Raw genomic sequence first — 12,890 nt, 5'->3', positions numbered from 1 at the left:
GTGGATTTGGGCGCTTTAGCTTTCTGGTTGCTGTTCCGGTTTAGGTATGGTTACAAAGGAGAGTTGTATGCTCCTTCGTTATGTAAAAGACAAGTGGGGGGTTTTTATGTCAGAATTATGACTTTTTCCCCCTACTGAGAAGGGTGAGGATTATTTTTCACATTATTATTTGCTGCCTGGAACATCGTGAAACCACCGAGTCAAGACGGAATCCCTCACTTGAAGACAGCACCGCCTTTTATGAGCTGGTAAGGATGTCAATTATTGGTTGTTTGGATAGGGCATGGTCATGGGAAGGAGTGGGGTAGTATAAAGAAAGGATTTCTAGACTACATGTTACTGATATATGTGCCTTTTGTTTAGGTGCACAAGTGAGGTGAAGTCTGTTATCCCAGGAGGTCCCGAGCTATCCTGCAAGGGTCCAGTGGTTTCCTCTTCCATTTTTTCTTTCTCTCCCACCCTCTCCCTGTGCTCTTTTGTTTTCCGCATTGTGTTTCTTTCAGTGTGCAGCATTTGGGTGCGGGTAGGGGACTGGGCCATTCCTCGTTCCTGCAGTGTAACAGGCTTTGAGGTGGTGAAACCTGACACCTGCAAACAAAGGGATGCTCTCTCACCGACTTGCCCCCCAGCGGGGAATGACCTGCGAAATCGCAGAAAGGAAGGTGTTGACCGACCACTACGCTAAGCCTTGTTGCGTAAGGTGTGCCAAAAAGTTTAAGACATCGACCATGTCAGCGACCATGGGATCATAAGCCCGTCACACACACCAACGGCACTACCTTGTGCAGGCGAAACAATAACGTTTGACAAGAGGTTCTCAGCAAACTGCGAAAGTCCCAGGAGCGACCATCTTCCCCTGTAATCCTCCACGCCAAGAGGTGGAAAGAGCCATCAAGAACCATTTGATGGGGTACTCTGTCCAGATTGAGGAGAAGCTCTGGAAAGTGGGGGAGTGGGATTGGAAAATCCAAAGAAAGTTCCAGAAGAACCGGAAACCACACTTGAGACCTCCAAATTGGTGTAATGAGAACCATGCTGGCCTGCTGTCGCCGAATCTGGGCGGACACTCAAGTGATCATGGTGAAAGGCGGGAACACGTAAGCTGCCTTCTGCGAACAGTCTTGCAGGAAAGCATCTGTGGCACCCGCCAGGGGGTCCGGCCTCCAGCTGAAGAAACGAGGCAACTGGTGTTCCAACCTGGAGGCAAAAAGATCCACGGAAAAAGGACCCCAAAAGTCTAGCATCCTACGAAATACGTCCGGATGCAGCTTCCACAAACTTGAATCTCTGAAATGACGCGAATGCCAGTCGGCCACTAAATTCGGACGACCTGAAAGATACTCTGTCATCAAGAAGATGTGATTGTCGAGACAAAACTGCCACAAATTCCTTGCCAGGTTCGAAAGCACCTTCGAACGAGTACAGCCGAGGTGATTTATATAGTGGACCGCTAAAACGTTGTCCATCTTCAAGAGGACGCAAGACTGAACCCTGTCCTTGGTCCAACAACGCACAGCGAAGGAGCCTGCCAAAAGCTCCAGGCAGTTGATGTGAAGCTCCTGTTCCCGCTGAGACCACGAACCTCCTGTGGAGAAATCTCCACATCGAGTGCCCCAGCCTGACCTGCTTGCATTGGACTCTATGACAAGGTCCGGGGCGGAGCCAAAGATAGCCCTCCTGTTCAATGCTTCCATGTGGGAGAGCCACCAATGAATCTCCTCCACCGCTTCCCCTGAGAGGGTCACCAGACGGGAATATGGGAAACCTTTCCGTAAGTACTTGACCATGAGTCGCTTCAGCGCCCGATAGTGAAGGGGCCCCGGAAAGATAGCCTGGATCGAGGCTGACAGTAAGCCCACGATGTGGGCTATCTGACACAGTGGAACCGTGCCCTTCGCTAGCGTCCGTCTGAGCTCGTGGCAAATTTTTGGAATTTTCTGCGAGACTCAGAGTTGCTGTCATAGAGTTGACCACGAAACCCAAGAACGCGACGCGCTGACCCGCTACCAAGAGGGATTTTTTGACCAAACCCAAGCTCTCTAACAGATTCACAACCTGTTGCAACTGATCCCGAAGCAAAACCGGGTCCTGGGCTAGCAAAATCATATCGTCCAGGTACACGATGAGACGTGTGCCTCTCGCCCTGAGGTAGTCCACCACTGGTTTGAGAACCTTTGTGAAGCACCAGGGGCGGAGGCCAGCCCGAATGGAAGAGTAGGGAAATGATAAACCTGACCTTTCCAAAGGAATTGGAGAAACTTCCTTTGAGGCGGAAAAATAGGGAGGGCCTAGTAAGCATTCTTTGAATCTAACCGGACCATCCAATCCGCCGGCCGGAGCACATCCCGGAGGAGGGGAATCCCCTCCATTTTGAAATGACGGTAAACCAGCCAAATGTTGAAATCCCGTTGTTTGAGAACCGGACGTTGTCCCCATCCGACTTGTCTACCACAAACATGTTGCTGATGAAACCAAGAGGATCCAAGACTGTGCAGGAAATGGCGCCCTTGTCTAATAGAGCAGAGGTTTTCCGTGCCTATCAAGGCCTCTTCCCACCCAATCCCATTTGTTTTTCGTGGTCAGAAGACCTGCTGAGGTTCGCCGCTGAATTTTCCTTGAAACCCCTGTACTGTCTGAAGGATCTTGGCATCGGACGTGATCCTCCTCCACACCCCCAGAAAGCGGGCCAAACGTCCTCCCATTCCCACCAGGGAAGAACAAGAAACACTCACTGGTGTTAGTAGCGTTGTCCCCTCCACGAAAACCTCTGCCTCTAAAACGTCTGCCGCGGGACAGGTAAAAATTGGAGTAACGTGCCTGCGTTTGATACTGCCCTTGCCTGGAGCCTTGTCCCCTGGAGTTATTGGTGCTGGAAGCGGGGACCTGGCCGGTCAAGCTGCCCCTGCCTCGACTGGCCCCTCTGAAAACCTGTGAGGGCAAGACTTTCTTGATGGACAATTGGGCCCTGTCTAAGGAGGTGAATGTGTTAACGAATTTCTCTAGTTCTTTTATAAAGGGCTCCCCGAATAAACCTCCATGGACAACAGCACAAGTCTCCGAATCCGTGAAGTCTCCCAACTTAGGATTCGCCTTTATAAGGAAAGAACGGCGGCGCTCTGTGGAAAGCGCGCATTTCGCATTTCCTAAGGAGACTAATGCCCTCTGCTGCCATCCCGAGAGGGCCTCCGGCGAAATCAAGGCACCTGAAGCTTTGCCATCTTCCGCCATATCCAACACCGTTGTCATGGGACCGAGGGCATCCAGGAGTTTATCCTGGCATGCCCACCAGGAACGTTCTATACCCTTTTTGGGACCCTTCATAAGTTTAGCGAGAAAAGTCACCATTCGGGGATCTAGCTCTGGGGTCTGCTGGACTTTCCCGTCAAGGGAGGGGCGGGGGGACTCCAAACTGAGACGACTATGAGCCTCCTTCCCCATAGGGTTGCGAATCCTACTGGCCACGTAAGCGGCCACCTTAGCCGAGTGAGCCCATTCAGAGGAACGAGGATGCACCACCAATTCCGGGTCCAGCATATGTGAACTAACGGAAGGAACCTGAGGGTCCGAAGGGAGCAGAGAAGGGGCGGACCGCCGTGGCCTAGAAGGTTCGGGTTCTTCATCCGTATCCCCCGTGTTGTCATCACCTGTTTCCTGAGCCGGGCTAGGTGGGTCAGTGGGCAGCTCCGGCGGAGAAAGGATCACAGGAGGGCGCTGCGGAGCATTGTGGGCCATGAAATCATCACGCAGCTTCTCAAAGGCATCCTGGTTCACACCGTCCACTTTGGGGCACTTCGCAGGCACCGGGTCGCTAGAAGGAACCGCTTGCTGACCAGATGACGTAAAAGGAGCCCTCCAAGCACATAACTGCTCCAAACGTTTACACAGGCCCTCCTCCATAGGGCCCATGACCTCCTCTACGGCGCGGTAAATAGTAGAATCAATTGCATCGTAGAAATCCTCATCCCACGGTAGCTGGTTGAGGAGATCCTCACCCCAGGTACTGTCTCTCTTTTAGGACATGCTGCAACCCCAACCAACCACTAGACACAAGGGAAAGCAGAAGAAAAATCAGTGGAGACCCCCTAACAGTTTGCCTGACTGCAATCAATATGCTGGGGACCAGTGAAATTCACCGGGTAGAACCCTTCAGCACCCTAACACAGGTCGAAGACCTGGGGGACACACTAGGCGTGAGGGAGAAAGCACACCAAGCACACTCGGACTTGTCCCTTCCAGGCCCCAATTCACCTGGAAGAAAGGCCTGCGTGCTATAAGCACCAAATACACCCAGCGGGCGTCCAACAACCCACACACTCCTGCTTGTTAAAAAACGAGCGTCAGGCAGGCAGGAGCAAAGCTCTACAGACCCTCCACGAGGGCGTTCTTCTTCAGGGGCTTGAGGCAAGGTAGGCGACGGCGGGCGGAATGCGATGAATGTCAAATCTGAATTCCGCGCGCCGCAAGCGAGAGGAACCGCTGCGCCAAGATGACGCGGCAGCACCCCTAGCGGTGGGGGGTCTTCACTGTGCGTCACCGGACCGTCGTCTCTGCAGAACTGCGTAAGCCCGGATCCGCTCAATATGCCAAAAAAGGATCCGAGGCTCCAACCCAATGCCACGCTGCCACAGAACAAACAGCCAATGCGGAGAACAGCAGAAGCGCGTCACGGCGGTCACCCGTGGGCCGACATCCTCCGCAAAGCCCGAGGTGAACCCGGAACGCGCTGTCACTGACGGCAACACTACACGAGTCACCCCTACAGTGAAAATAGCAGAGAAAAGTAAATAATGGGTGCGGGAAGCGAAAGACAATCCCGCGACCGCTAGTAATTAGCAGCATTTCAGATCAACACAGAGAAAACGGAAAACACTTATCTCTGGATGCTGAGCAGCAAAGAAAGAGGAGGTACAGGGCAGTGCAGAGGGACTAGAAGAGGATCCCGGATTATGATTGGTTATTGTGGACTAAGGGATACGTTGTCCCTTCTTTGTTTTGTTTGACCACTTTCTCCCGAGGGTGTTTAGGATAAGTGGTCCAAGTTTGACTTTTAAAATGTGCAAATAAAGCATTGAAAGTGACAGCATATTCCGAAGCCTCCGGTCCTGACATAGAATTATGGGAGTCACACTCCAGAAACGTATTTTCTTACATAAAATCACAGTTTTAGCAACACACCGATTGCTCTGTCAAACCTACAAAAGCATCACCAATAAGCGGTTATTCCACAATAAGAAAGTATTTTATTGTTCAAAAAAGAAAGTATACAATTGCACCTTTCTTTCAAATCACAGTCACAGGTACTACTTGCCTGACTCGATAAATAATGGAGTGGTAAGTTAACCACATATAGTAGTCGCCACTACGAATTCACCGGTCCTGAAGAAAGCCTCTAGATGTAACACGAGGCTGAAATATGTTGACCATCACCGGTGCGGTAGATTGGTAACTTTGTCTACGCACGCAGACATGCAGCTTTGTTTTTACTTTCCCACACCACCTAATTCATTAAAGTATCTACCACGAAGGTGGCGTAGGGCATTTTATATTTACTTCCAAGGACACCTTCCCTCCTTTCATCCTTTATTTCTAGACCCTACTGTTACACCAGTTGGTCTTCCTCCAGGTGGAGGTCAGCAAATAAAACGAAAAACACAACCCTGGTACGCAGGACAAGTTGTCCATTCTCCCCCCTCTTTTGATTATTTGGAACCGAATTTAGCAACGTGCACAGGTATAGGTGTTGAATTTTTGATGCAGGCGAGGTCAATTGTTCCATTTGTAGACATTCATCTGATTCTCTCACGTTCTTTGACAGAGAGTTCAAAATAACTGTTAAAGACAATGTGCAGTTCTTGCATGGTGCACACTGACTTTGACTTCTGTAGAACAGTCTGAATGACCTCTCTGAAGCTTTGCATGGATGAAATCTTGACCATTCACAATTGACATATAGTCCACAACAGCAGTTTTCAAGTGGACACCTTTTGGAATTGAAAAATTGTTTGCATGAATAATTTTTTAGAGCTCTTGTATGAGTTTGTGCTTGACTGGTTTGGTTGCAGCATCTCCATCAAATAATGCGTTTGTTGCAAGAGGATCATGCAACAGAATGTATTGCTAAATTCACCCCTTTCTTTTGTTACATCCAACTCTCTATGTGCTTGTGAAAGCTGTAATTTTTTGTAACCTGGTATGTAGTGGCTGTTTGGACGAAATGTTTACCATAGCAATTAAAGCGTAGACGTTTAGCTTTATTGGTTATGTCAAAGAGCTTTTTCTCTTCCAAAACAAATCTCTCCTGCTTCAGTTTTGCGTATAGCTGCGATCCATGTTTCAGGACATCTAATAGGCATGTCTTTACATCATCCATATATTGTTTGGCAACAAAGTTGTGTAGTCGCTCAAGCTCTGTCATTTCAAAGGTGTTTCCTTGCTGCTGCATGAAATGAAGAAGGCTGTCAACATGTTTATTAAAGCGTTCCCCTCTCTTTCTGAGGAACAGTTTCACAATGGTCCATTAATTTTGAATTTGTCATCTCTCTGAAAACACTGCAAATAGAAAGGACTTCATGGTAAACTAGCTGCCACTGAGCAACATATTCACTTTGACGTGACTTACCAATCATTCCCTTGGAGCTTTTCTGTGCTATCTCTATTGTCTATTTCAGTTTCATATTTGGAATTCTTCTTCACTCTTACCAAATACCAGGACCAATAACTCTGGTAGTTTATACAATCCAGTTCGCAAAACACAGTAATTAATGACTCCACAGTCTTCACATGCAGCTCTCAACCACCTTCCCGATCGGCATGTACCAAGATTTTCACTAGAGCTATCATGTGTAAAACATTTCCTCAGTACTTGCAAAGTTATGATTTTTCTTCACATTATTTGACAAACTATGAACTTGGTTTTCTTATTTTAAACTCTGAGTATTGAACATTGCGTGGCTTTGCAATGCCTTTTGAAATAAGTACACCCCGTGTCTTGTTCACTTCTTAGATCAGATATCCAAAACCTAATTTGGCATTCTTGTTCCAGAAAGCATTCCAATGCATTGTTTCTATAGCCTCAGATATGATGAGCATACCATGTAACAAACGAACTTAATGAATTGTGCTCAATACTGACTGGACAGTCTTGCTTCCAAAGATTTCTGCCTCAATAAGTGCATTGTCTATACCACGTCCACTGAGAACTTCCTGCACACCACAACGCAACTTTCGTCATGTGGAAAACGCACACCTTTGGATAACCATCATCAAATTGTACTGGATTGCTCATAAAAATGTCAACTACAATATGGATAACACCTTCATCGCTGAAAATTGGCAGGATAGGCTAGTCTTCAAGCTGAGCATGTATATTTTGGAATTCTATTAGAGCTGCGTACTGTTGCGTAGTTTGTGATGGGAGATGGTAGTCCTGGTAAATACCCAACCTTCTTCAGTGGGACTGTAGTCTGCGGGATCAGAACATGAATTCCAGCACACAGAGGAACTGGCTTTTCTCCATCCTTCCGTCCACACTAAATAAGCAATATGATAAATTCAGTTAAATCGGCTTTGCGGAGCGCAGCATCCGGTAGAAAAACATCCATGTCCTTAGCCACTTTGAAACTTTCTGGTAGACTGGGACGTGTTGATGGCTTGTAGCGATTTTGCACACATTGGCAAAGCAGTTGGTTTATAAGTTTGAAGCTTCGTTTGTTTACGCCTACAGCTGATACAGCTTGTTTTCCAGCAGCTACGTCATTGGTAAGTCTTGAAAAAGCACCAAGCATCATGTGTGCTGGATGTTCCAGACAAAGAAGAGCTGTCTTCAAAATCAAAATTATTCAGAAGAGCAAATGTAAATCCTTTCCTGGTAAAGGGACTTGGAAGTGGTATGCTGTCGGATTCACAAGATTTTACAGCATGAGCTGCTCACAAGTTCCTGCTTTGTACTATGTCATTATAACTTGTTGATACACCAATCCTATTCATTGAAGTGATTAGCTCTCTACTGTTGCACTTGTCATAGACTGAGTCTGCAGTTATCACGTGTAGCAGAGTTTTCTATATGCCGTGATGTAATTCATAAAACATGATTTAGAAAAGAAAGTACAATTCCACAGCGTAAGCCTGTCAGTTCATGGGATTGTCTTCCACTTCTTCACTTATATCTTCAAAGCCATCATCAATGTTGTCTGCTTTTGTTCCAAACTCAAGAACTTTAGGTTGTAACAGTTTTACTTTGCTGATATTAAACTTTGATGTAAAAAAATGTTAAGACAACATCAGGCATTCATGTGGAATCCCATGATTTGCAGAGCTCTGGGGCATCAAAATTTGTCATTAAGTCCAAAGTAAAAATCTATTAGGATGTTTCTTAAAATGGTTCCTGCTGATTTTACTGCATCCTGTGATCTTATTTTGGCAGCAAGAATTTTAGGAGTTAAATCAGCTGAGAACACCATAAGTGTCTCATTCTTTTTGCAAGACTGACAAAAACAAATTCGGTCAGTGTACATTCTCACCAGAAAAAACGTAATTTCATTATAATGGATCAATACAGTTTCATCAATGTGGACCGTTATTTCTCTGATTTCACTGAGTGTGAGCCTGTAGCCAGCACTCAAGAGAGGATTTAAAGCTTAATTTGCTTTATCAAAGAGTGCAAACATAACTGTAGGCTGTTGGTTACATTGCTGCTGGTAGCTCATTGTACGTTCATATTTTTGAATGTTTGCGCACATGCACGTTAAGGTACGCATGCAAATCCTCTGCATATACATTCACCCTGCTGTTTAGATCAGCTACTCAGCTGAACACTTCATCTTGGAAGAAACTAGCTGCAGATAAAAACATTTTTGCTCTTGGAGACTCGCATACTCTGTACTTTGTTCTTTTGTCAATCCCTTTGGCCCTTGTTCTGGCTAAACCACAGATGATTGCACATTGAAGATCCTTTGCTTTCTGATCAGTTGTTGAAGATGGACGAGGGGTAGCCATTGATCTTCTAAGTGGAGGGGCATTGAGTTTGGTTGAGGTGGCTTTCTCAGAAGACTCGGATTCTTGTTGTGATTTACTGGTCTCTGCTATTTTGTTGACTGTTATTTTCCAGGCTTTTTTCCATTGTATACGACTTGCAGCACTGATACAATTTTTGATCCTCTTCACCCATCAGTTTCAATCTTCTGTGAACTTCGTCTTGCCATATTTCTACAGCATCTCGAACTCTCTGCTGCCCAGCTGCAGTTGATGTTAGATTTTCATTTGAATTAGTTTGTCATATGACATATTTTTCTTTGTTGAAGGAGCCCTCAGATTTTGTAGTTAGCAGCACTCTGTCAGGAGGTAATGCTCTTCTACTACTACCTGCTTACCTCATGTTTACGAATTTGAATCAACTGAAAACCTGAAACAAAAAGAATATTAAAATAAATTACCAATATGATGGCTAAAACATATCATTATAGAGCCATCTTTTCAGAAAATTCAGAAGGGTTGCTTTGAGGAGTTATTTTCTGTTTGTAGAAGATTACTTGACCCCCAAAACCTATGTTAAGACACCAAAATGAAGTATTTATGTCTCATGGTTCCTAAAATATCACATCAGCACTGCAACACATCAGCCATATTCAATGTTGTCCAGAAAAATTAGTCCCAGATTAGCAATGTTTACCCAACCTAAATTACATCTCTAATGATACAAAAACACAAATCAAAAATGAAAATCTCTGGACAACATTTTTTTACGGAGGTATATCAAAGGGCCATGACTATCTGGAGACCCTGGCTATATTTGTTCTCTTAACCTTGACCCCTCTTGTTCCTCCCTTAGGATGTCAGCAGTGAGGGCCATGCAAGAGTGGTGCCGCCTGCAGTGCGAGGGATACTCTGGGGTGCAGATTCGTGACCTTAGCTCTTCCTTTCGTGATGGACTGGCCTTCTGTGCACTGATCCACAGACACCGACCTGACCTCATGTGAGTATTCCGAGGAACACTTTCCCAAACTCATGTTAGCGCACAGTGGCATGTGTCACTACTTGTATCCTTGTAAGAACTATAGGCGATACATCCACATTTTCAGACTTTAGAGTCTTATGTCTTATGCTTGGTTACTCAGGTCATTACATAACAACGGGGTAACCCAAAAATAATCAGAAGGACCTGGGTAATTTGTGATACATAACAACAGTGGTCCAATCGGAAAGATCCACCAAGCGAATAAAGTTAAATTAATTAAGTAATCTTGATAACTTTTAAATAACCACAACTCCTATAACTTGAGGATGGGGGTGAATATTATTTTTCGAAAACAGGGGAGAGTATTTTTATAAATTTATACATTTTACAAGACACACAAAGAAAACACATTTAAATGTATGGATTGTTCTGTATTTTGAAAATCAAACAAATATTATTACATTATATACACATATGGTTGCTCCAAGAAGATATGTGAAGGGGTTCTCAGGAAAAGTTCTTGTGCGTGGAGTTTTAGGTTTAACCCCTTCGATGCTCATGACGAGCTCAGCTCGTCATGAGGCACGGTTGAGCTGTGCTTATGACGAGCTGAGCTCGTCATGAATAATGGGAACTCTGTGAGTTCAGCACCGGGGGGGAAAGCAGCCAAGGTATTAAATTTGTTTTATTGATTCCAGAAAAAAAAGAACAAGTACAGAAAGTACAATGCAATATTGCGGCCACAAGAAAAAGTAGCAAACATGCTGGAAGATCCACTTCTTATGACACAACAAATAACTCACACAGTTTGTAGGATCCCGTAGTCGTTCTCTCGTTGTGTCACTCCAATGAGTTGCAGCATTGAGCAATAATCGTCTGTGAAGCTTAGCTAGCAAAAACAGAAAGAACAGACCCCCCACCCAACCCCCAAACTCCCTCCTCCTCAACCAGTGTGCTGAACCTTGGGAGTATAGGATATTTCAAGTATGACGCATTCACGTTGTGTTCTTCTCGGGCTCTGTGGTATCATCGTTTGTGTCTGTCAGGCGCAATAGACGGAGGTATCTAGGGCACGTTACTTCATTGAACTCTTGAGAGAGAAGTGTAAGCAGTGCTTTCATACCGTTCGGAATGTTGCTGTAGTTTGTGTAAGTGTAGCTTGGATACGTTCCATCCCTAGTGTAAACCAAAGTCTGTGCAACCAGCCCGTGTGGGTGGGCCGAGTGCTAGTCCCCCAGAAGGAAAGTATGTGCTGGGAGGCAGGCTGTATTCCAAGGCCCATTTGGCGCCCCCTATTGGATTTCAGAGGGAAAGTGAGTGCATTCGGGAGACCTAGAATGGTGTAGGCCGGAATCCGTGGGATTTCAGTGCCTAGGGAGCTATCTATATCATTGAGGACTGCGGTCCAGTGCGCCTTGACTTCAGTGCAATCCCATAAGAGATGTGTTAGCTGCCTATTTCCCCGCATCCCCTCCAACAGGACGCGCTCCGTGATGGGTTGCCCCTGTGGAGCCTCGCAGGTGTGAGGTACCAATACGTGGCCAATTTCACAGCTGATTCTCTGCCTGCTGCATTCCTCGCTGTGTGGTTGGCTCTGTAATAAATTGATCGCCACTCTCGTAGCGTTAACGTTCTCCCTAACTCCTGATCCCAGCGTCTCTGCCCAGCAGTGTGGTGTGTCTCGGGGAGAGGAGTAAGCATCTTGTATAGATCCGTGAAAAGGCCTCGATCCGAGTCCTTCGTAACCAACCATTTCTCAAACGCGGTCATATGTCTACCAACAAGTGGGCTAATCCCGGGTTGCAGAAGCCAATGCCGCAGCTGAAAGTATTGAAAGAGCTGTGGCGAGGTGATGTCATACCCTTGGGACAGCTCGGTGAATGGGATAAAGCCTTCTAAGTCGAAGAGATGTCCTGCTGATCTACAGCTGGAACCTTGCCATTGCGGGAATGCTCGGAGATTCGTGCCAGGGGGAACTCTGGATTGTCCAATAGAGGAGTGAGCGGCGAAGGGAAGGTTGTGAGCTTACGCCTAGCAGCAACCGAGTCCCACACCCTTAGTATGTTGCGTGTGATGGGCGAATTCTGGAGGAATGGTATTTTCCACAGGGATGTTTGAGCCATGGCTCTGTCTTGGAAGAGCCATCTCTTCTCTGATTCAGGCCTATACCATTCCACTAAGTATCGCAACTGCGCTGCCTGAAAATATTGTTGTAAATTGGGAATCCCCATCCCCCATCGTCCACCCCTCGGTATGCCAGTTGTTTGTGCATGCGCGGTCTCTCCCCCCCCCCCCCCCCCCCCCAAGACACGGGGATAGTTTGAAAGATGTATAATATCTTGGGGAGAGCCAACATTTTTACCGCCGCAATCCGTCCCAGCAGGGATAGCAGCTGTTTCGTCCAGCGCTCCAGATCTTTTCGGACCTGCATCGTTATGTTAGCATAGTTCAATGCTACCGTCCGCTCTGTAGAGGATGTGAGGGTGATGCCCAAATAAGGGAGTTGTAACTGTGTACTCGTTCCAGTTCTACGACCTTAGCTGTGAGGATTTCTCGCTTAGCTTTACGATCTTTGGCCTCCGTCGCCACGGTAATTAGCTCACCTGGCACCACCGCTTTTAACGCCCCCCACAGTGCGTGGAGTTTTAAACCAAGAAGGAGAAAGGAAATAGACATATTACATAAATCATATTATTTACACAATAGCCTGTCCGTTATGCTTATTATCCAGCATAAGTGTAATCCTATTTAAAGAAAGGTAATCATATCGTTCATAATTGCCCCTTTGTGGAACCATTATACAATCCAGGCTGTACAGAATCTCAACGTTTGGACCTGGCAAGGGTTAGGTGAGGGCCAATCTAAGTCTGAAAAGCAGGTCTTTATGAGAACTGGGTAAATGTTTATGTTTAAAGTATTTTATTGAAGCAGGGAGGAG

The 12,890-nt window shown here is 46.2% G+C and overlaps 1 protein-coding gene across 1 annotated transcript in view; it reads left to right on the top strand.

Moving 5' to 3' along the window:
• MICALL1 (MICAL like 1) overlaps positions 1 to 12,890 on the top strand; it is a 428,596-nt gene that overhangs the window by 29,238 nt on the left and 386,468 nt on the right. Inside the window, exon 2 of the mRNA XM_086962863.1 lies at positions 9,827 to 9,970. Coding sequence (XP_086818989.1) covers positions 9,828 to 9,970 — 143 coding nt within the window. The 5' untranslated portion in view covers position 9,827. The remainder of the gene's footprint in view (positions 1 to 9,826; positions 9,971 to 12,890) is intronic.

This window comes from Lissotriton vulgaris, chromosome 1_1, assembly GCF_964263255.1.
Source record: "Lissotriton vulgaris chromosome 1_1, aLisVul1.2, whole genome shotgun sequence".
Classification (NCBI taxonomy): Eukaryota; Metazoa; Chordata; class Amphibia; order Caudata; family Salamandridae; genus Lissotriton; species Lissotriton vulgaris.
Note: the sequence above shows the minus strand (reverse complement) of the source record. Positions and strands in the feature narration are given on the sequence as shown.